This window comes from Urocampus carinirostris, chromosome 1 (genome assembly GCF_059441175.1).
Source record: "Urocampus carinirostris isolate Australia breed hairy pipefish chromosome 1, RoL_Ucar_1.0, whole genome shotgun sequence".
Taxonomy (NCBI): domain Eukaryota; kingdom Metazoa; phylum Chordata; class Actinopteri; order Syngnathiformes; family Syngnathidae; genus Urocampus; species Urocampus carinirostris.
This window is the reverse complement of record NC_142349.1, coordinates 22,375,745-22,400,312: the sequence shown is the minus strand read 5'-3', so window position 1 is coordinate 22,400,312 and position 24,568 is coordinate 22,375,745. Positions and strand designations below refer to the sequence as shown.

General features: G+C 38.9%; 1 protein-coding gene across 2 annotated transcripts in view; it reads left to right on the top strand.

Moving 5' to 3' along the window:
* Window positions 1-24,568, top strand: part of olfm2a (olfactomedin 2a) — a 110,337-nt gene that overhangs the window by 73,811 nt on the left and 11,958 nt on the right. For both annotated transcript variants that reach the window (XM_088330457.1, XM_088330449.1), the window contains exons 2-3: window positions 7,955-8,104; window positions 19,767-19,922. In XM_088330457.1, coding sequence (XP_088186583.1) covers window positions 7,955-8,104; window positions 19,767-19,922 — 306 coding nt within the window. The remainder of the gene's footprint in view (window positions 1-7,954; window positions 8,105-19,766; window positions 19,923-24,568) is intronic.

The window sequence follows — 24,568 nt, the reverse complement described above, 5'->3', positions numbered from 1 at the left end:
GCGGCTCTTTGGTGCAAGGGAGTGGCTCCCTGGCGTTTTTCCGAAAATGTTTACAAATTGAAAAATATGTGGGATATTATTGTTTTACCAAAGTTTCTGTACATGTTGGCCTGAAGAGGGATGGGCGACACCAGGCTGTAGTTGCCCAAGACACACCACAGGAAATGGTGTCCCTACGTCCGGTGTGGTTAAGGGGGAACAACCAACCAACCAACCATGAAGGCAAACATAACAAAAACACTGTTAACATTTTCCATTGCTGTGAAAATACATAAAATAAATACTGTATTTCAACTATGGTTGTAACTCCTCACTGGTTTTCCTCTCCAGTGTCCCCTGTCCAAGAGCCGACTGTGCGGCCCAAACCCCGCCCCTTTTAAAGGGTCCGTGTACTGTGTGGGATCCGCCGTGGAGCACAAGGGTAAAAAGAGGAAAATAACTGAACATAAATCGAACTTTGTCCGTGTTAAAATGATTTTATTTACTTCCCCATCTATAGGTTGCTATTTTATTTTTTATAAATGCATGCTGCGTTTGTTGTTGTTTTTAAAAGTCCTCAAAATAAAAATGACTTAAAAAATCAGATTTCTTTATTACATTTCTTTCATTTTTTCAAAACAATTAAACATACTGTAACTAATTAATAAAGTAATAAAGTTAGACAAAAGGCTGTATCCTACAACAGATTAGTCACGTGGGTTATCATTCTCCGAAGGATGTACTGAATCCAACTTTCATTTTGATAGTAGGCTAATATAGTGTGTAGTATAATGTGTTGCATTATTCATTAAAAAGCTTATATTAGGCGTTTCAATTAGCGGCACCTGACAAATGTTTTGGTCCAATATAGCTCTTTCAACTTTTTGGGATGTTGACCCCTGGCCCAGAAGGTGGTGTTTGCTTATTGGCAAAAGAAACTTTTAAAAAAGCATTTATGAAACCTTAAAATAAAGGTAGAGCAGTGAGCAGTTCAAAGGCGGGTAGACCGTTTGTATCCCAAATAAAACTACATTTGTGTCTAAAAAACATGAAATACAGGTGTACACTGACATTGTACTTTTTACATAAAACCGATATGGACAATGTCGAGGCAAATAAAAGAAAAAGGGTCTTTTCCCCAAAAAACTCGGGATGACTAGCAAAGTTATTACTCTCCTCAAACCCCAAGCAGCGCCTTTAGGTCAGTTGACAAGCATTAAACAAAACAAAACAAAACAAAACAAAAACAATATTAATATATCATGTCCAAAAAGGAGTAGAACGAAGCTTAAGCTTATTTAATCTTACCCCTTCGACTCCCTTAATAATTAAATTAGCTCATCTCTGTATTTACGTACAACAAAAAAATACCTCACGACAATACATTGTCACATAGGTTCCTCGTACAAAACACTCGGAAAATAAAATTGATAATAATAATAATAATAACAACAGTAATAAATCTATATCCTGCTCTAAGCAAAAAGTAGACAGGAAAAAATAAAAAATAAATAAAAGATAGATTAAAAAAAATTAAAATAGCACAAGAGGGGAGTGGGTAGCAGTTGTTTGTTCCCACCCGACTCAGTCTTATATAATCAGTGAATGCAGTCACTTCATCATCATCATTATCATCACTATCACCTTTTTATTTTTTGTTTTCCCCCTACTCTTATCATCATAATCATTGCTGACCCATTATATATAAATAGAATATCTATTAAAATAATAATTGTCTTTGGTGCTTTAGGTAATAACTTACAGTTTTGTTGTTTGTGTTGACCATCAAACCAGGCATCCTTAAACCTCCCCATGCAGTAGGATCACCCATTTCTAAGTGTCCGTGATCTGTGCTTTAAAAAGACAAGACATGGGAGCTTGAGCCAGATCTCTCCTACATCAAGCTCCCACTTGTCTGCCCTAACTGTGAGCCATCTAGGAAATATTTGTTTTGTGTTATCTCTATGTGAATGTGTTTCCATTTGTTTAGTTTTTGTTCAGTGTTCACCATCATCACCAGCATATTTAATCACCTCATTATATTGTTTATGACATAGATCTGGATTGGAATACATTTGCTGATGGGGTTACGCATCGATTTTATCTGTCACCTTAGCTTTGTAGCTAATGCCTACAAGTTTCCAGAAGCATAGCATCTCATGGCTTGGATTTTACTTTTCAGCTCTGCCATGACAGTCCATGACTCTTAAGTGCAAAGTCAGATGATAGTAACCAGCCCTTTCATGATTCTGTTTTTTGATTTTCATGTCTTTTCGGATTGTTTCTCATCTGCGAATTGCGGCTGTTCTTTTAACTATTCTGACCATGATTTTGAGTCCTGACACCTTTTCTGATATGACAGCTCATAAATATTTACATTTGGTGAAAGGTTGGAGTTCTTGGTGGTTAATAGTGGGGTTTGTAGTGATACCTTTCATGTTGTTGGTCATTCATTTTGTTTGTTCTTCTGTGTTGATTTATATCCCATAATGGGTTGGTGCTTTGTCCAGGTAATTGACCAGATCTCTGAGTTCCGCTTCTTCTTCTGCCAGTCAGTCAATATCAGCAAAACGAAGGTCAATGACGGTTTAGGCTTCAATGCTGACCCTACTTTCATATTGGTCCAGGTCTTTGGCCATTATCTTCTCCAGGAAAATGTTTTAAAAAATTGAAGAGAGAAGGCAGCCTTGTCTCACATTGACTGTGGTTTCAAACCACCCTCCAATGGTGTCATTGGTCAGCACTGCACTGCTGGCATTGGTGTACAGCTGTTCAATATTTTGAACTAGTTTCTGACCCATGTAGTTCTTTCGCATGGTGGTCCACAAGGCAGGTTGCCAAACTCTGTCAATTGCCTTTTTGAAATCCACAAAGACGTAATAGATGTTACTCTGGTGAGTCACATAGGCTGCACAGGGTCCTCAGTTTAATGTATTTAGAGGTTTCCTTTCTTTTGTAGCATAATGAATTGGTCCCTGCAGACAGCACTGTCCTGTTTGCCAGTAATTTTTGCAAATCTTTATCAAGATGTTTATAGTATAGTTACACCTCTATTCTGTATGAGTTCTGACAGTACATTGTCTATTTTTTGAGATGTATTATTTGTCATTCAGTTAATTCATCCTTTTACTTTTCAGAGTAAGTTATCATTATCACGTGGGCTGGAGTTGGTTAGGACCTCAGGGTCTCTCTTTGTTGGGTGGTCGTAAAGTTTTGTACTTATATGCTATACAAATAAATGAATCATAAAAAACGGACTCACTATGGAAGACTAAGGGCAAGAGGAAATTAAGACAGACAAGAAAGGAATTGTGCCTGTGAGTGTGTCTCAATGTGCATGAGTGGTTGCTGCTTCAAACTCCAATGAAAGCCCGTCCAGTTACCCCAATCAAATAAAAATTCCCAGCGAGCTGCGCACAAAGAAGAACACGATGTTCAGGCTTGGAAGGAAGAAGGCCATTTTATTTGCCGCCTTCTGCCAGCACTTATGTCGATGGCTCTTTAATTCCATCTCTAAAATGGCCAATCCTTCTCTTATTACACTTTGGCCTCGGTCATGAATGAAAGGGTTGGATGGCATCTGGATGTGTGTGTTAGCAATCACTCACCACTACTTGCAATTGAATTAGTCCAGGAAAACCAAGATGGGCATTCAACCTTTCAGCCAGACCCCGCCTGAATTTTGTTATTGATCTGAGGACAACTCCTCTTCCTGCCTACCACCTAACATGCCAGCACGTCTGTTTGTCACATATTTTCTCCATCATGCCTTTTCCTAGCTGGCTATATATATATATATATATATATATATATATATATATATATATATATATATATATATATATATATATATATATATATATATATATATATATATATATATATATATATATATGTGTGTGTGTGTGTTTGCATGTGATTTATTGTAATAATACATATATATATGTAATGTCATCATTGTAATGATGACAAAAGGACACTACCAGGTGGCACATTTCGAAAAGCAGGCCAGATTTCGTAAGCCTAAAATGTGTGAGGTCCGACTTTTCAGCCTTGCATTCTTTGAACAGTCTTTTAATAAATTCCCCTTCCGTGAAAGGTTTACAAAATGCTTTGCAATCAGTGTTGGGACCTTGTAGCTCACCTTGTTGGATTTTGATTTGACTCCCAGGGTCTGGTGAAAAGCGTTGCTCTGTCAAAGCAGCTTCCAGTTGCTTCACCTTTTCACAGGTTAAGTTTCCCGTTTAGCTTTTTGCAGTCAGCACTTTTGGTCTGGAAGTGCCTCTTGATATTATATTCATTGAAAACAGCAAGTCTCTTGGCGAACTAGGCAGACGCAATTGTTTCAGAGTTCAGGGAAGATGCTCTGGTAAAATCCATGGGTGGGATGATAAAGGTTCTGCAAAATCATAGTGGCCACGCAAAATATTGAACTTTAGTAACTTTTACTTTTAGCTGTACTCACTTTTGTTACCAGGGGTTTAGCTACTAATGGCTATATTTTGAGTTTTTAGAGAGGAAAAATAAATTTTCTTATATAAGCTTGGCACAGAAAACCTTTCAATGATGCTTCTTCAGAGTTGTGAGGGGTGTACTCCCATTTTGTTATTTCAAAGCTTTTATCTAGAAAAGGGGTGTTGAGAACACAACACAAAACACATCTACAGGGTTTCTATTGCCCGCTATAGGGCAATTTCACTTTACGATTAATATCACATCTTGGGCATATTCTATAATAGTTCAAATATCTTTTTTGTTCATCCATTGTATCTGCCAAACTGCATTATACTGCTTCTTTTTAGTCAAGGCAGGCACAACGGAATTAATGCCAAATTAAATTTAATTGTAAAATGAATTAATGAAAACTGATGTGGAATTAGATTGTATTCCATCATGTTTTGTCTTATAGAGATATAAATTCCAATGACAAAGAGCAGACAACTTTAGTGTTGCAAATGTCTGTCATATTGCGTTTGAAAACCCAATTTCAGAGGTTAAATCTTTTGAATTGTTTTTTGTTTCTTTCCATGTGTGTGCCGGGATTTATTTATTTTTCATCTTTTGCAAAGTGAAAGCCCGTATTGCAAACAACTTCACACACTTTCGGGTGTGTCCAACAAAAACAAGTACCGCCTCGATAATTCCCCCACTACCGCGTCTCATTTAGAGTGTGAGCGAAGGGAGGGCCACGGAACTTGTAGTCTGACATTGATGTGTTCTTGTGTGTGAGACGGGGCTAAACTGAGATTCAAGAAGGGTCTCGGCAGCCCCCACCGGGTCGCTCAGGCAACTGAAACGACATATTGCATTTTACCTTGTTGGAAGTTTGTCTTTCCCCAGATAGATGGTTGTGTCTTTTGTGTGTTTAAGCACACAACATTTCCATAGGGTTTTGAAAAAGACATTGAAACGGACAAGGGGGATATTGTGACAGGAGTTTGTGCGGGTTTTTGGACTTTAAAGTTATCTCCAAGAATGGCTAATAACAGTGAAATCAAACTATTTTCACTCAAGGGCCCATCTGTAGAAAAAAAAACATTCTTTTGGGGGTCGGAGTAGCAGATTAGAGAGAGAGAAAGCAAATGAGTAAAAAATAAGGGAAAGGGAGCAAGAAGGAGAGAGCAAGGTAGAGAGAAAGGAAAGGAGGAGGGAGAACAAAAAAGAGACAGAAACAGGAAAAAGAGGGACAGAGAAATAAAAAGAGAAAGAAAAGAAAGAGGGAGAAAGAAAAAAGAGTTCAGGGAAGAATTTGTCCAATTTCCACTTGTCCTGTAAGTAGCGGCTCTCACGGTCAACTTTATTTTTATTATTTACAGTCGTCATGTTGGAAATAGGATGGGCTAACATTCTCCCAGAAAACCAAGGGCAAGGTGGCCAAAGAGCTACTGCCATCATAATGTTTTTTGTTTTTTTTAAATCAACATTACTGGCGGGCCACATAATATTAATATTATGACATGCTTGCCTTAACACATTCATTGCTGTCCATTCTGTTGTTCCTTTCTACAGTTTTTATGTGGAACCCTTTCACTCTCTCATTGTATACTGGTGGTTTCTTTTTTTCTGTAAAAAGCTCCAAAAATATCACAATTTAGCTCGTTTAATTTCATTTTAATGAAAAGCTTTGGCCAGATTAATTACATCTCAGAATGGTCGCATTGGTGTTCATTCTTAAGACCAATTTTAAGATGCCACATGTAGCTCGATAGTTAGCTAGAATTAGGTGTACGAGTGAAGACATGTTCATATGATTGATTTTCAACAGTGGTTGCATGGGTTGTTGCTACATGTGATAAAGAATCCACTTTGAATCAATTTGTTAGAACATTTTTACAAATATTTGTTTGGTTGTTTATTTCAGCAACAGGAACACAACAATTGAAACTGTTGGATGGCATTTTGTTATGTATGGTTAGCGCGCAGCACCATGGTGCAGAGGTTCAGGATTCAATTTCAGCTACCGCAGCCTCCCCATGTGGAGTTTGCATGTTCTCCCCTTGCTTTGTAGGTTTTCTTCCAGGCACTCCGGTTTCCTCCCACATTCCAAAGACATGCATGTCAGGTTAAATGGCCGGTCCAAATTGTCCCTAGGTGTGAATGAGCGAGTTTTCTGTCTCTGTGTGCCCTGCGACTGGCCGGCAACCAGTTCAGGGTGTTTTTATAAATTATAAAAATCCTTATGAATTCTCCCATTTTCAACGAAAATAAGTCTTCATCCTCGCTTTTTATTACGGTTTAAATGATACAAAGACAGAAAGCATCTCCCTCTCATCCTCTGTCATGCTCCTCTTCACTCTAAATTAGACTGAGAGTAATCCTCAGTAGTTGCTGGGATCAATTGCCATTAATTGCCTTCGGGAATGACCAGTTTCTTTGACAGGGTTGCAAGAGCGAAACACAATCCCAAGGAGAAATTACGACTCCGCAGCTAAATTGTGGTGACAGAATGAGCACAGCTAATCACAATCTCTAATTGATTTAAAACATACATCCCTGTTAAACAGACCCCCACAGAATAATAATATGTAAGAGGAATGGAGACTTTAAATGTTTTCTCAGAGTTTGGGTGGCGACTTAAAATTTGTGATGCCAGGCAGTGGTGGCCTTCCCTGCTGGATTAAAAAATCTGCCAACCATTTGATGAAACTGATTTATGTCCGTGAATATCAGTTGCGCTGCTTCATGATGTGTGCTTTCATATTAAAGCATTCAACCAATCACATTTCAGCCATTGCTTGGTGCCATGCTCAGAAATCTACCCAGAGGCCTTCAAAAGACTTCCGACTGCCATGAGCAAAACATCTGTTCGATAAAACTGTTGGTGTAGATCTCAAATTGGCGACATCAAGGGCTTTTTGCAGGCATAAGGTAACATCAGCTTGGAGCAGTAATGCACAAAAGTCTAAAATCAACTATTTTATTATAATCAAATAGCATTTATTTTTTCCATCTATAGTCAAATTTCAATTCATTTAAAATTGTTTCATACTAAGCATCTTAATTGTCAAGCGACTCAGAATCTTTCTTGATTAAAGATATTGACTTTTCAGCGCAACACTTTATAAACTAAGAAAGACAAGAATAAACATTAAATTGGTTATTATGGCCAAAAAACACAGGAAATGTATATGAAAATATTAACAGGTGTACAGAGAAAATATTGAAACCGAACAATTCAACCTTGTTTGCACTCAACAAGTTTAAAGTAACCAACATGTTATCCCTGGAAAAAAACATACCTACCGACCAATCACAAAAGAAAAACAGCGTCTCATAAAGTCAGTTCGTTCACTAACGACACAACACTAAATGCCATCACCGAAGGCGCGTGTGTGAAATGCACAGCCCACCACTGATGCAAGGAGGAATCTTGTCCTGGGCTTTTAGAAAAACAGCAAAGCAAAAACAAAAACACAGAAAAGTGTCCGCTTGAGTGTTTGCCGGTCTGATATATTTGTCTCCGCATGTTCCACAGGCGCTCTACCCAAGCCCGGAGGAAGGCTGGCAGATCTACAGCTCGGCGCAGGGCGCAGATGGAAAATGTATCTGCACGGTGGTGGCGCCGGCACAGAACATGTGTAACCGCGACCCACGCAGCAGGCAGCTCCGCCAGCTCATGGAGAAGGTGACTGACTGCTGTCCATCAGGCGCCAGCTTGAGGAACACCGGCCGCCGAGTACTCAGTGTCATCATTTTTTGATCAAATCTCAGAAATGTCATATTTAAGCAATAGTTGGTGCAATGTTCAACAGGCGGGAAAGTCCCCTCAGTTTGCTGTGTTAGTTAGCTGGCGAACATTCATTTGAAAGGGTAACTCTGCAGATTGCTGTGAAAACTAAAATAAAATTAAAAGAGCAGCTTCCTTTGAGAACAGACAAGATGAGCACTCAGACTGCAAGAAAAAAAAAATATATATATATTAGTAAAACAGGAGAAAAGAATGGTTAACTCGGACCACATTTGAGCACTTGACAATCAATACTTGCTTGAAATGCTTTTTAGCACTCACACACACCATCCACAAACTTGATATGGAGGCTAAAGTTATGCTTTTGGCCACAGGCAGCAGATGTGAGTAAATCTCAATGGCGCAACTTTTGAGATATCTAATCCAGTTCAATTATAGAATTAATTAATGACGCCATTTTAATTGTGTCTCATAATATGTCAAGGTTAAAACTTGAGATTGTATTACAGGAAAGAAAGAATTGTACTCTGAGTCGGAGATTGATTTTGGGTAGCCCTTTCATCGGAGGCTCATCGCACCTGAGCTTTCCCCTAGATCTTGTTCTAAGCTCGGCTCAGAGAGAAAAGACCCACATCCGACAACTACTAGCCCAATTATTCAAAACACAGGAGTAAAACAACACATCTGACTGGCTTAAACAAGATATCATTAATACATGAAACAAATCTAAATGGCTTAAACAAAATCACAGCGATATAGTCAATTATAAAAGTGAAACGCTTTGAACATGTAAAAGAACGATGAGTTACTGTAATATCAAGGGAGTATATTAGGGGTGGCAAGCATGTAACCTGACTTCCGGGCACTAAGGTGAAGGACATCTTGAATCCTAGTTAACCGGCCCCAAGAGGATACAATTGTAGTAACAATACAAACAGCACTTGGAAATAATCTTTGGCACCTTTAAGGTACTTTGGAGGATAAAATCATACAAAGGAACATTCAAACAATAATGAAACTATAATTTCCCTTACATAAGAGCAACTGCCATTAGTCAAGACCAGCATGCTAATTTAGCATGTATTTTCGTTGTTAAAACAAAATAATCCGACCCCAGGGTTATGGCAACCCCACCTTACAACATTTCTGGTTCATGGTGTGGAATTAAAAAAAATCGCCCCTATTAACAACCTTTCCCAGACCAAAGGATATCAACAACAAATTATATCATGTGTTCACAAAATTGAAAATCAAACTTGACATGTTCTTGTGAGGTATGTCTCTAAAATGCCTGTCTGCTATTGGTCTACGTCATATAAATGCCGGTCTGCCATTGGTTTGTGTCACTGCATCTTAAAACGCCGTTATGCTATTGGCCTAACTCCCTCCCACAATGCCTCTTTTTTTTCATTCAGTCCAGAATCCATGTGTGCTTGGTAAAGATTAAGCGAGTAAGCATTACAATATCGTATTTTCTGGTGCTGTATTTATGTACTATGGGTCCCAAGGCTTGCAGTGATGCTAAAAGGGAAACAAAAACATCCAGAGAAAGGGCGCTTACAAGAAATACGATTAAGCCAGACAAATCGCTACCCCTGCTGAATTGCATGGCTGTAACTAATCACCAATTGAGACTTTTATTGAAAATAAGGAGGCAATAAAAAGGAGATTAAAATAAGGAAATATTCTATGGACATTAAAATCCTCACAAGTGGAAGGTTTGAAATCAGTTCCCGTCTCCTCCGCCCTGTGCATCCACTAGAACAGCTCAAGTCACATCACACCAAAGGTAATAAAATTTTTATTTTAGCCTTAAATGTGTGTTCATTTATAATCGTATGTATTCATATACACGTGTATTACACATAAAGTATGTCACAAAAGTGAGTAAGCCCCTCACATTTCCGCAGAAATGTTTTTATAATGTTTAATAGATCATCAATGAAGAAACATCGCTTGGACACAACGTAAAGAGGTCTGTCAACAAAGGCTATGGCTTAATGGAAATATATTCCCTGGTATGATGAGAAAATGATGAATTTATTTGGCTCAGATGGTGTGAAGAATTTTGAACCAGTTGAGGAGTACAAACATGTGGGGTGTTGGGAATCTCATGGTTTGGGGCGCCATGAACACATCTGGAGCTGGGGAGTTCCATTTCATTGAGGAAAACATGAACTCAAGCATTTACTGTGAAATAATGGAGAGGAGAATGATCCCCTCCATCCAGAAACTGGGTCAGAGGGCAATATCCCAGCCTGACAAAAAACACCTCTAAGATGACCAAGGCTTTTCTAAAGGGGCTAAGGGTTAAGGGGATGGACTGACCAAGTATGTCTCCAGATCTAAACCCAATAGAATTTTTTGGGGGCATCCTCAAGCGGAAGGGACTTAGGAGACTTGAGTATTCCCCCAGCTCAGTCATGTTGTCATGGAGTAATGGGAGAGCATTCCAGTGGCAATTTTTGATGCTCTGGAAAAATCCATGGGTGGGATGATAAAGGTTCTGCAAAATCATAGTGGCCACGCAAAATATTGAACTTTAGTAACTTTTACTTTTAGCTGTACTCACTTTTGTTACCAGGGGTTTAGCTACTAATGGCTATATTTTGAGTTTTTAGAGAGGAAAAATAAATTTTCTTATATAAGCTTGACACAGAAAACCTTTCAATGATGTTTCTTCAGAGTTGTGAGGGGTGTACTCCCAGTTTGTTATTTCAAAGCTTTTATCTAGAAAAGGGGTGTTGAGAACACAACACAAAACACATCTACGGGGTTTCTATTGCCCGCTATAGGGCAATTTCACTTTACGATTAATATCACATCTTGGGCATATTCTATAATACCGTATTTTCCGCACTATAAGGCGCACCGGGTTATAGGGCGCACCCCGAAAAAATAGTTTTTGGTCCTATTTTTGACATATATAAGACGCACCGGATTATAAGGCGCTACAATGGGAACGTGGACAAAACAGTCAGATAGTTCAGTCCAACTTATTACCCCCTTAACATTCCGAAAGCTTGCAAAGACGCAAATACGTGTCGAGAACACGTGCGAATGCGGTGTCCGTAAGATGTCACTCAAATGCATCGTTCCATCATTCGGAAGGTTAAAGTCTTGGGATTCAAGAAATGATAACCATTCCTTCGTATCTATTTTCTTTTTCGCTCGCAACTTTACTGTGCATATGACAATAAACACTTGGAATTGAGTTTAATTTAAAAATAGACACTCCATTCCATCCATTATCTGCACCGCTTATCACAGAAACATCGAGTTCAGTCTGAAACAAGACAATATAAAACCGGGAATAGCTCACCGAAGTCATTGTGTTCATAATAATGTGCAGGCAATGTCCTCTTATATCCGTGAGGGTAGTAAATCCAGGGGAATACAATGTTTACAAATACAGAATAGAAAAAAATGCTTTCTCTATGCCATCGGCCACATGCTATACGCATTCATCTTTTTCGGCCAATTGCAGGCTTTGTTTCGCTGTTTAAGCCAATGGCAGCCTGTACATTATAAAAAGGATCCGCCTCTTGACCTCCGAATAACTTTAGCCAATAGTGATCGATTCAACTGATGATTGACACATCTTTTTCGGCCAATTGCAGGCTTTGTTTGCCGTTTGAGCCAATGGCAGTCTGTAAATGATAAAAAGGATCCGCCTCTTGACCTCCGAATAACTTTAGCCAATAGTGATCGATTCAACTGATGATTGACACATCTTTTTCGGCCAATTGCAGGCTTTGTTTGCCGTTTGAGCCAATGGCAGTCTGTAAATGATAAGAAGGATCCGCCTCTTGACCTCCGAATAACTTTAGCCAATAGTGATCGATTCAACTGATGATTGACACATTGGTTAGCCAATGAAACGCCGGTAAATAAATCCCACCATCCACCGCGTACTACTTGGCGTTCGGGGGAAAATCGAGTCGGCGGCTGCAAGTTAGTTGGAAAACTTAATGTTGATCCATAAATAAGGCGCATTGTATTATAAGGCGCATGGTCAGCTTTTGAAAAAAATAAAGGCTTTTAGGTGCGCCTTATAGTGCGGAAAATACGGTAGTTCAAATATCTTTTTTGTTCATCCATTGTATCTGCCAAACTGCATTATACTGCTTCTTTTTAGTCAAGGCAGGCACAACGGAATTAATGCCATATTAAATTTAATTGTAAAATGAATTAATGAAAACTGATGTGGAATTAGATTGTATTCCATCATGTTTTGTCTTATAGAGATATAAATTCCAATGACAAAGAGCAGACAACTTTAGTGTTGCAAATGTCTGTCATATTGCGTTTGAAAACCCAATTTCAGAGGTTAAATCTTTTGAATTGTTTTTTGTTTCTTTCCATGTGTGTGCCGGGATTTATTTATTTTTCATCTTTTGCAAAGTGAAAGCCCGTATTGCAAAAAACTTCACACACTTTCGGGTGTGTCCAACAAAAACAAGTACCGCCTCGATAATTCCCCCACTACCGCGTCTCATTTAGAGTGTGAGCGAAGGGAGGGCCACGGAACTTGTAGTCTGACATTGATGTGTTCTTGTGTGTGAGACGGGGCTAAATTGAGATTCAAGAAGGGTCTCAGCAGCCCCCACCGGGTCGCTCAGGCAACTGAAACGACATATTGCATTTTACCTTGTTGGAAGTTTGTCTTTCCCCAGGTAGATGGTTGTGTCTTTTGTGTGTTCAAGCACACAACATTTCCATAGGGTTTTGAAAAAGACATTGAAACGGACAAGGGGGATATTGTGACAGGAGTTTGTGCGGGTTTTTGGACTTTAAATTATCTCCAAGAATGGCTAATAACAGTGAAATCAAACTATTTTCACTCAAGGGCCCATCTGTAGAAAAACAAACCATTCTTTTGGGGGTCGGAGTAGCAGATTAGAGAGAGAGAAAGCAAATGAGTAAAAAATAAGGGAAAGGGAGCAAGAAGGAGAGAGCAAGGTAGAGAGAAAGGAAAGGAGGAGGGAGAACAAAAAAGAAACAGAAACAGGAAAAAGAGGGACAGAGAAAGAAAAAGAGAAAGAAAAGAAAGAGGGAGAAAGAAAAAAGAAAGAGAGGGAGAGAAATCATGAGACAAAGAGAGAGAGGGAGAGAAAAGATAAGAAAGTGAAAAAGAGAGAGAGAGGATTAGAGGAAAAGAGAAGAAAAAGAAAATAAGAAAAAGTGTGACAAAAGAAGAAAGAGACAAAGAGAAAGGTTAAAATAGAGTAAAAGAGAGAGGGGGGGATCCAGAGAGAGAGACAAAGAAAGAGAGAAGTAGAGAGATAAAGAAAGACAGAAAAGGGAGAGAAAATACCAGAGAGAGAAAAAGAGACGAATAGAAACAAAGAGAAACAAAGAGGAAAAGACAAAAAGAGCAAAAGAAAGGGAGAGAAGAACAAAAGCGAGAGAGACAGAGAGAGAAAAAGAGACGAATAGAAACAAAGAGAAACAAAGAGGAAAAGACAAAAAGAGCAAAAGAAAGGGAGAGAAGAACAAAAGGGAGAGAAGAACAAAAGCGAGAGAGACAGAGAGAGAGGGAGAGAGGGAGAGAGGGAGAGAAGGAGAGAGAGAGAGAGAGAGAGAGAGAGAGGGAGAGGGAGAGAGAGAGAGAGAGAGAGAGAGAGAGAGAGAGAGAGAGAGAGAGAGAGAGAGAGAGAGAGAGAGAGAGAGAGAGAGAGAGAGAGAGAGAGAGAGAGAAAATACAACTTCAGTGTCTTTGTGAGTGGCGCTTGGTTTTGGCAACATCAAGTGAACATATTTAAAAATGCAGCACATTTTACACTTGGGCTTCCCTCAATACTGTCTCGTGTACTGAATTCAATCCCCTTGGCAGGCCTCATTCTGCCTGCCAGCTGCAAGTTTGCCACCCTTTGTATTCATCAGCTAATTCAATTCCAACACAATTAGATCAGGTGTTTGATCCAAAACGTTGCCTCACATTCCACTTTGTTGCCTTCAGGAACTGAGAACGTGCCGGGTTATTCTCCATCTGCACTGTCAATCTCCCTCCAATGAGTTCTGCTGCATTTGGCTGAATATGAGAAACTAATGTTCCCTGAAACACTTCAGAATTCCTCTTACTGCTTTTGTCAGCAGTCGCATCATGAATAAAGTCAACGGAACCGATTACTGGAGCACAACATGCAACTCCAATGCACTTTGCTCTCCTCAGGTACCAAGTTCTAGGGCTTGTTGGTTCCCCACAGAACACTTAATGTGCTGACACTCATAACTATACAATTCACAATCAACGTTTTTGTTCGATTCAGGCTCTGAAATGAGTTAAGGGTGATTAAAATATCTGCATCTGCCTGCAAGGTGCCAGCTTTCAAAGACAAACACTCCCGTTATACCAGTCCAGAACCCGTCTTAATGAGGACACCCGAGGTTTGTGCTATTTGAGCTGTACAAAACCAAAAGGATGGCGTGAGTGAATATGCAGCATACGCACCAAAGAGACATCCTCATTTAGATCCACAGTGTGCAGAGTAACAATTTTCAGTAGAGCTTATCCACAAATTCCCTCAGATGCCATGAAAAAATAGTCAAGCAGCCAACTACAGTTTCAGCTTCAAGTAAAACCCGTGCTATGTAAAGTTGATTCCCGCTAATCAAGACAGTAACCATCCACATCAACCATAGTCAAGTTTGGCCAAGTTTATCTTATTAGTAGGACTCTATCCTTACAAACCAAGTTGAGGAGAGGTGGCTGTCAATGCACATCAATGATTCCCTACACACTGGACCCTGAATATATGACCACATAAACACTGGCCTTAACACTATGCATAGAAAAATTTGCGGCACACCACTCACCAAAAATGTTATAAAATGACACTGAACAGTATTTTTTATTACAATATAATTTATAATCCCACCAGTTTTTACAGCACAGACACTTGAAAATGATTCATAAATGTTTTATAAAATTGAAAATTTTAAAAAGTGACATTGGATAATTTCTCACGGCACACCTGACGATCTCTCACGGTACAGTGGTTGAAAATCATTGTCCTAGAGAGCCACATTGAAGAGCATACTGGCATATGGTATTAAGGTGTGGTATGGTAGGAGCAGGGCAGCAGACAAGAGAACCTCACAGAGTAATTAACACAGCCCAAAAAATCATAAGCTGCTCGCTGCCTTATTTGGAGGGCATTCCCTGCTCCCGGTACCACAGCAGAACCAACACTATTATTCAGGACCCCCATCAGCTCCGCCACCTCTTTGCCCTGCTGCTTTCCGGCAGATGCTATAGGTCCCTTAAAACAAGGACTAACTGACTAAGAGACAGTTTCCTCTCAGAGCCATCACCGTGACAAGACTGTAAATATACACAGTGTATATAAATAAATATATATATATATATATATATATATATATATATATATATATATATATATATATATATATATATATATATATATATATATATATATATATATATATATATATATATATATATATATATATATATATGTATATAGATATAAGTATGTTCATATTTGTTTTATTTATTTATAAAGTTGAATTTGGTTTCATTCTTCTATCTTTTTAATCATCTCTGAGCAATTCCAACAGGAAAAAGAACACATTTTGATGGAGCATGTGGGAGAAGACATGGGTGGAGAGAACAGTAGGCAGGACACAGTCATTGAGTGGGCCGAGTGCGGGAAGGCAAACGAGGCATCTGGAGGAACAGACTTGGCAATCTTCTAAAGTTGGAAATTTTGGATAAAGTACAAAATAAACCCTGCCTGCAACTCAGAGGAGTTTGGAGCCTGGCCTGTCTGCAGGAGCGAGCCGGGTTTCGGGCTGTACGCACACGTGAGCGCCTCGTGAGGCGTTCGTTCAAATCGGCTTTCTGCTGAGGGGGAGTGACTGTAGGCTGGTTATGCCGCAGCAGAGTGGGCAGTTGGCGTCGGAGGTTTAAACTTATAGCAGAGCTGAATGGGGATTCATTAAATAGAATCTTGACAGCCAACATGAGATTCATTTTGTATAGGGGGCATTGGGTCCATAGGGGAGCAGTGCTCTGGTCATATGTTTCCTGAAGTGTCCCGAGTAATAGTAATGGTAATAACGGCTCTTATATGAGAACCACCTCTTTCAGCTGGGCCTACTGCAAGAGCCAGATCCTTCAGCTCCCAATTGATATATTGTCAATTAATATATTACCAGTAATAATAATGTAATAATACAGAAAAAAGAAATCAATAGTTTATTTTAGAAAATAATCATTTTACTCTGGTGTAAAAGCCTATTTTTCACTCTACTGTCAACTACTATTTGTTTGCACCATACCTGATTATAAGGCTCCCAAAATAGCTTTTTGTCATATATGTTTAATATATTGTCCACACTGGACTATGGTAAATGGTCTGCATTTATATAACGCATTTCAAGTCAATGAAGACCTCCCAAAGCGCTTTACAATGTGTTTCACACTTACCCATTCACACACACACTCACACACCAATAGGGAGTCAGTCATGCAAGGCGCCTACCTGCTTATTGGGGGCATTAGGGATTCAGCGTCTTGCCCAAGGACACTTCGACATATAACACGGAGGAGCCGGGAATCGAACCCGCGCCACTATGGAGCATGGTATCATTATTATTATTATTTTTATTATAAATGTAAATTAAACATATTTACATTTCAGTACGAAGACAAATACACAATGAAAGATAAAAATCAACTTTTTGCTTTTTTATTCATTACAAATATGTGAAGAAAAAAAAGAGAAGTCCCTGAAAAACACACAAATATGTCCATCCATCCATCCATTATCTTCACCGCTTATCCTCAGTAGGGTTGCTGGGGTGCTGGAGCCCATCCCGGCTATCTTCGGGCAGTGGGCAAGGGACACACTGAACTGGTTGCCAGCCAGTCACAGGGCACACAGGGACAGACAATTCACTGGCTCATTCACACCTAGGGACAATTTGGACCGGCCAATTAACCTAACATGCATGTTTTTGGAATGTGGGAGGAAACCGGAGTGCCCGGAGGAAACCCACACAAGCACAGGGAGAAGATGCAACCTCTTCACAGGAGGTTCGATCTCATGACCTCAGAACTGTGCTGCAAACGCACATACCCCTGGGCAGCCATGGTGCCCCACACAAATATGTATTGATCTAAAAATAATAATAAAATAAAATATAATTTTTAGTTTTTTATACACACACCAAATTTGAAGTCAAACAACACAGCATCCAAAAAAAACAAAAAAAGTATTAATTTGAATATAAACTCTTCAGTGACGTAAAGTAACAATAAATTACAAAAACCTTTGACCATTTACAATTCAAATTCTAACCAATTTAGACTTAAACAGCAGAAAACCTCTGAAAACATGCAAAAAAAGTATACCTTGAATTGTGTAAAATGAAAGGAAAAAGCGAGGACAAAAAAAGGGCGTGGGCCAGCTTCCAGGTAATAAAATACGTTGTGTTGTGGCTCATAGGCTATGAGCTATTGTCCTGCTGTATGGGGAGGTGTTATGTCCAGGAAGCTGATGGATTTGACAGCTCTGGGGGACAAAAAGCTGTCTTTCAGTCTGTTAGCGTGGCGTGGATGTTCCTGTAGCGCTTCCATCAGGAAAGAGAGTACAGAGAGTCTTTTGCCCGGATGGCTGGTATCCATGGCAATGGCTTATGCTCTACTCTTGACTCGGCCCACATATATTGATTCCAAGTCAGTTAAGTTAGTCAAGGGGAGACAGTGGCCTGTTTACATTTCCTGAGAAAGATCTTTTTTGACCCTTCTTCACCAGGCGGCAAGAGTTCGTAGACCAGGACACGTTTAATTTGATGTGGAAGCTCAGGAACTTGACTTTGTCCACATACTCCACCACTTCTCCATTTAGAAGTGGGGGGGACGTGGTTAGTCTTTCGGGACCCCCCCTAAGCCCACAATGACCTGCTTGGTTTTCCTAGTGTTAAGCACCAGGTTGTTGACTGGGACATTTTAATACCCACATATTAATGGAGCCTCATATTCTCTCAACTAGGCAGTTATACAAGTTCTGCAGAGGATAGAGAAAACATACTCTAGTATATAGTAACATTGTCTTACTACACTGGCACTGGGAGGTAAGGTAATGGAGTGTTTTGCATTATTTACACATGCTGCATTTTTTTCTTTGTTCAATATCTGGTATGCTGCAGTGTCTGAAATAACGTCTGCCCGGACGCCCGGGGCATGCATCTTTTACATCGGGCGTACATCTTACAAAACGTCTCCGCCCGTGTGGCCAACAACTTTTTCAAGAGAAAAAAAAAGAAAAGGAAAGGTTTTTTTTTGTTTGTTTTTTGTTTTTTAAATCAAACGTTTGATTTATTCCGATTTATTTCATAATCTTCGTTCGGTTTGGAAATTTCGGAATTTCGGGTCGTTTACCAATTTGCATACTCGGCAGCCGATCAGAAGCCCGCGTCGAATAACTTCGTGCTTCCGGACTTTCCCGAGCGTTATAAGGTCGTGCATTTGCATATCATTTTTCTAAGTAGACGCACAGAGAGCACAAGGAAAATGGAGAAGAGGTTAGGAATCAAGCCAAAACCTCAGCCCCAGAAGAAAGATTCAAAAGAAGCAAAATTGATGATGCTACAAAACGTAAACGTACACTAAAAGCATCGTGGAAAGAGGAGTTCACGTGGCTTGTAGCAGACGACGCAACGCAAACATTGCATGAATGAAGATGAGCAAATAGAGGTACATACTGATGGCATATGGAAAATAGCGATGTCAAATACATGCAATGAGTGTTATAAGTAGATTTATAATAAACATAATTTTAAAGTGTTGTTCTGTTATATATTCTGATTATCCTTAATACTTTGCAACAATGTTTTTTTTTTTTTGCGATTAGTCGTCTTATTTTGTTTCAAGTTGGGAAAAATGGGGAAGGCAACTTTAAGGCAGGGCAGGCAAGTTTTCAGAATTGTCTGCCCTGGTGTCCGGTAACTTTTTGTCATGAGTTTCGGACACTGTATACTGTTTCACAGCTACTTCTGAAAACGAAACTTGCTCTTGAAACAAGTCATATTAATCATTATTTACCCTTATTGGATAGTTTATTTATGTTTGTTTAATCTGGATTTATTCCGTAGGTATTCAAATTCCCCCAAACCCTCCAAAAAAATCGTTTTGTCTAAGTCAGTGCCAAGAATGCACTCATTCTCAGGCCAGACTCACTCTTGGCAGAATAGTGTTACTGCCAAATATTGATCAGATCGGGATTAGGGTCGCTATTTAAATTGCTGTCTTACTCACAGAAAAGTAAACTGACTTTCAAATTCAAAATGATCTTGCATTGCAAATCATGATAAATCAGAGCAGATGCAATCAGGGAGCACTATCATCAAATATATATGTGTCAAATATACCTATTCACTTATACTCTGTGCACTTAAAAAATCAATTGTTTTTAGAAATGTGTAAATATGGGCCCTTCATTTAATAAAAATAATACCTTTTATCTAAAACCAAATTTCAGGTTACTCAAAAAATCCACACTAGCTAATTGTGCTCAGCTTTGACCACATTACCAAACGTGTTACATGTTTTCTGTTGTTATTTCCCCAGGTTCAAAATATCAGTCAGTCCATTGAGGTTCTGGATCTAAGGACTAACAGAGACCTTCAGTACGTGAGGGAGACCGAAGGCCTGATGAAGGTAGTGGACGGGAGGCTGAAGGTGGCCTCGGACAACCCCCGCAGCCTCAATCCCAAAGGCTTTCAGGTACCTGGCCGTACCCCACCTGTATTGCATTGCATTTGTGTGTGTGAGCAGTAACACGTTACATAGGAACTACAATTACTCTACTCCGTAATGAATACTGTAACAGGTTATCGATAAAATGTTGTAACCAATCCCTTTTTTTTTCAATTTAGTAACTGTAACTAATTATTTTTTTCAGTAACACGCCAAGCAATGTGTGTTAGTATTCCCATCACAATTGGTTCATGCCCTTTACAGGCTAACGTTTTGTATGACTTGAAGCAACACAAACTTTATGAAAAGCTATGAGTGTACCTGCTGGAGTATCAAAAGTAGAATTTCTTTTCCAAAAAAATAATGCAAATGTTTAAACTTTTATCATATTTTGTAACTTCTGCAAAATAAGTTGTTTGCAGAGAGAGTCGCAGTGTTTTGACTTTGGTATGTCACGAGGCTTTCCCGCCAAGTAGAAATTGACATATCTTAATTTTCATGCAGTGTGTTTGTGAGAGCTTTGTGCCTTTGAGCATTGTAACTGACACAGCTGCTGCACTACCAACACATATCGCATTTCAGTAACAAACAGTGTGCTTGGCCAGATACCAGGCATTGCTTGTTTTTTTCAGGATAGATTAATTTCGTATTTTTGTGAATTCGGCTCACACACATTGTCTCACTAGGGCATTATGGCAGACCACTGGCATTTGTCCAATTACTTGACAGTCAATAAAGGTTTGGACTCGACAACATTGAGTTAAAATATTAGTGTAGGTGGTCTAACACAGTGTTTTTTAACCAGTTTACCGGGGCACACTAGTATCTTGTAAAACCTTGTTTGGTGTGCCACGGGTGCTACGGGTCCCTTTAAACAAGGGTTAACTCAGAGACAGCCTCTTCCCCAGAGCCATCACCACCCTAAACTAGTGTAAAAAAACTGTGAAAAGATATAACTTGCAACAAATTTTAGTTTTTGTTTTTTTTGCCGCTTAATGTTTTTGCACTTCTTTGCATTGCACTATTGTTACAATTGACTCTTTCTTTTCACTGCACTGTTATTATAATTTTGGCCATTCCCTAAGTATTACGTTGTTTTTATTGTTTTCCTACTTCTCCTCCTTGTCCTTTCTCTTTTTCTCTTTAAAGTCTTCATGAGAAATACATCCTGGAGTTTTATGTGTAATCTTGTTGCACACAATGTTTCACAACGTTGGTATCATTCAATCAATTCTGAAACAACTTCATACTGTCAATTTTTACATTGTAAATATTTTAGCGTAAACAAATAACACCTAAATAAACAACTACATAAAACCAACTCAAAATAAGTTGGGATACACTGGTCAGATTCGATTCTAGTGGGTTTGATTGAGGCTGGACAGAAAGGTTCAATGATCAGAATGTGTGTTTGATGCATGTCATCTTTGTTATAAATGTGTCCATCAATTCTTCTTAATCATTTAGTTGAACACATTCTGATACCATTACCTTAGTAGCAGCCCCCTGACTACACAGTACAACTTAGATTGGTTATACACAGACAATGGTATTGAGGGCAAAGCAGTCTCAAAGTGACCACATGTCATTCAGCCCTAAACGTGTCACGGATGGACGAACTTCAATGGCTTATTTTCGTTTCGATGTCAGGCCGTGCTATCACTCCTTTCATCTCTGTTTTAATGCAAATGAGAAATCTTACTGCAATTGGACGGGAAACGATTACATGCCTCAACGACATGCAGTGATAGAAATTCCTTTTTAACAACCTATGTTTGCACAGTCTATGGCAATAGCAAGAGAGATAGTTCCACTCATGTATTCACACAATCAGTGTAGATGGCACTTTATGCAAGACTGGAAGCAGAAGGGCTTTTAAATGGTTTCATTTTATAACATAGTCCCACTATAGTTTGCACTTTGTCACTCTGATGATGGTACTGTTTATTTACATCATCGCTTTTTTAACTACTCATACTGGATAAGAATTAAGATCAAATCTTAAAAAAATCTAGCAGGTATTAAAGCCCGAACCAATCCGAGCCCGACCTATTAACTTGATTTGAGGGACTGAGTCTGAAGCAAACCCGAATTGTAATATTTTATTTGTGAGGACTCGGGAGGTGGAAGGATGCTTTGGCCAACTACTCCCCAAACCCCTTCACGGTGCACGCCCGCTTGCCCGCTTCTATGGGTCCGTGGCTGGTGACCTCTACCCTGAGTACATACCACAGAATATAAATATCTTTAATAATGAAAGCAAATTTTGTGATGATTCCCATAACAGGAATTTATATGTCTAATACTTTGGTGCCACACTACATTTCTTTGTATTTATTTTTTAAGAGTTTGTTCAGCTTTAAATGTAGATGACATTCCCCTCTACATAGAATGTCAAAACCTGTATGCATTTGTATTTCTGTTATCTCTTGCCATATTCATTTTGGACACTTACTGAACCTAATGTGCATGTGACCGTTTATAAATGCGTGTTTGTTTTGACTCATTTTGTTGTATTGGCGATAGAAAACACAAGTTTATGCTTGGTGTTCTAAAATGAGTACTGTAATTGGGTGAAAGGAAAACTGTTCAGGATTGAAAAAAGGGCTATGGTTTGTAAATGGTAACAAAATTAGTAAAAATTAAAAGGTAATTAATTGGTCCCGACAAAGGTTGAATCTGGATTAAAAAACAAAATTGTGATAAATATGAAATGCATCACATGTATCTTGAAATTTGTAGTGTAGTTTGAAGTTTAAGGAACTTATTCATTCTGTATCACAAGAAATGACTAAGACACTAATGCCAAGTTCTGTCATACTGTAAAATGACAAGAAACCGATAAGAAATTATCAGCTCAAACCGAGTTTCACCTGATTGAATCAAGTGATAGATGACCCGCCCAATCCAATTAAATATAATAATTCCACTTGAAAATGTACGAGCCTGTGAATCACAACTTTGAATCGTATATAAAATCATATAGGAGGAGAGCACACTAGTAAAAATACACCCAAAGAAAAATATCTGAATCCAACAAAAATTGCAAACAGTCTAAAAATACGAGCTTATATTTGCCTTACTCTTTTTTTGCAATAAGCGTAGTGAAAATCCTCCCCACAATCACTTGCTGCAGGGATTTAAAATATTTGTATTCCTGATCTCTTTCTTCTCCAGGAACTTGCTTGTTTTTGTTTTTTTTTTTTTAACATCAGTGTTCGGCTTACTTGAAAGATCACTTTTAACCACAGTCTCCATCTTATCTACTTAAAAGTCAATACAAGCTTCTATCATCCGCCTGGGCCTTTGTCTCCTTTTCTATTGCCAGAATGTAATTCATTCTTCACAGTGTTGGGATATGAGATGAAGCATATAATAGTATGATTAAAGTATAAATGAAAAATGTGTGCTCCCCCAGGGGACACTTGTGAACGTCACTCAACTGTATTTTAATGCCCTGCCAGCTAACAGATGTGTGTGTGGAAGTGGTTTGATCATTAGCTATGGCTGAGAGGATTACGTCAGGCTCAAAGAAAAATGTTTGCATCCCCGGTTTCTTTTGGAGTGAAAACAAAATCCCAACACATTAACCGATGCTTGTACTCAGCTCCAAGTTACGATTTGAGAGATTATCAGGATCTGTGCAGCTTGAAAGAAAGGAATGAAAGAGAGAGGTGAGGGAGAAAATTTATGATCAGAAGCCACAGAGCTGAGCGGTCTCTATCTCTAGATTTAAGATAAAGCCCAACAAGGAAGAGAAGAGGGTATAGGTGCGATCCCCGTGGCGAGCATATTTTATCTGAAGGTCAATTTATTTTGTGATCCATGGCACTCAAAGCTGGGTGGCTTTCCCACTGCTTTCTGCACTCCTCCTTTCCCCCTTCTAAACACCTGATGAGTCACATTGAACAAAGAATGGAAGCCTTCTTCCATCAATCATACAAACAGAACCCCATTATGCAAAAATCTGAAAATTCATGGGAGTTGCGAGAAGAATCGGTTGGTAAGGGACTGAAAGATGGATGGATAGATGGATAGATGGATAGATGGATTTAGGAATGAGGGATTAGGGTTAGTGTTAGGGGTTAGGGGTTACATTTAGGGTTAGGGTTTAAAGTTAAAGTTAGGGTTAGAGTTAGAGGAAAGATTAAACAGGTTTGGGGTTCAGAGTACAGTAGAATTACAACCTAAAATGTAGACTAATCTGAAAAATAATTGCAGAAAGAGTTGCAGTGTTTTGACTCAGGTATATCGCGAGGCTTTCCTACCAAGTAGTGTGTTTGTGAGAGCTTTGTGCCTTTGAGCATTGTAACTGACACAGCTGCTGCACTCCCAACACATCTCACATTTCAGTAACAAATAGTGTGCTTGGCGAGAGATCAGGCATTGCTCAAAGTTTCAGGACAGATTATTGCACAAAACTTACTAAATGAATGACTGTATATGTTGACTTGACAATAAACACTTGCAATCAACACAGTTTCATGGTATGACAATACAGCCTATAGCTAAAATTTTAATTCAAAATGATTTAAATTGTGGAACAAATCAAAAAAGCCCATGGAAGTGCTATAAGACCCATTAATTGATTGCATTATTTACAGTGGAAATGCTAGATGTATCTTGTGGAACATCCTCAGTTTGGTTGACCAGCTGTAGAATAAATCACCATG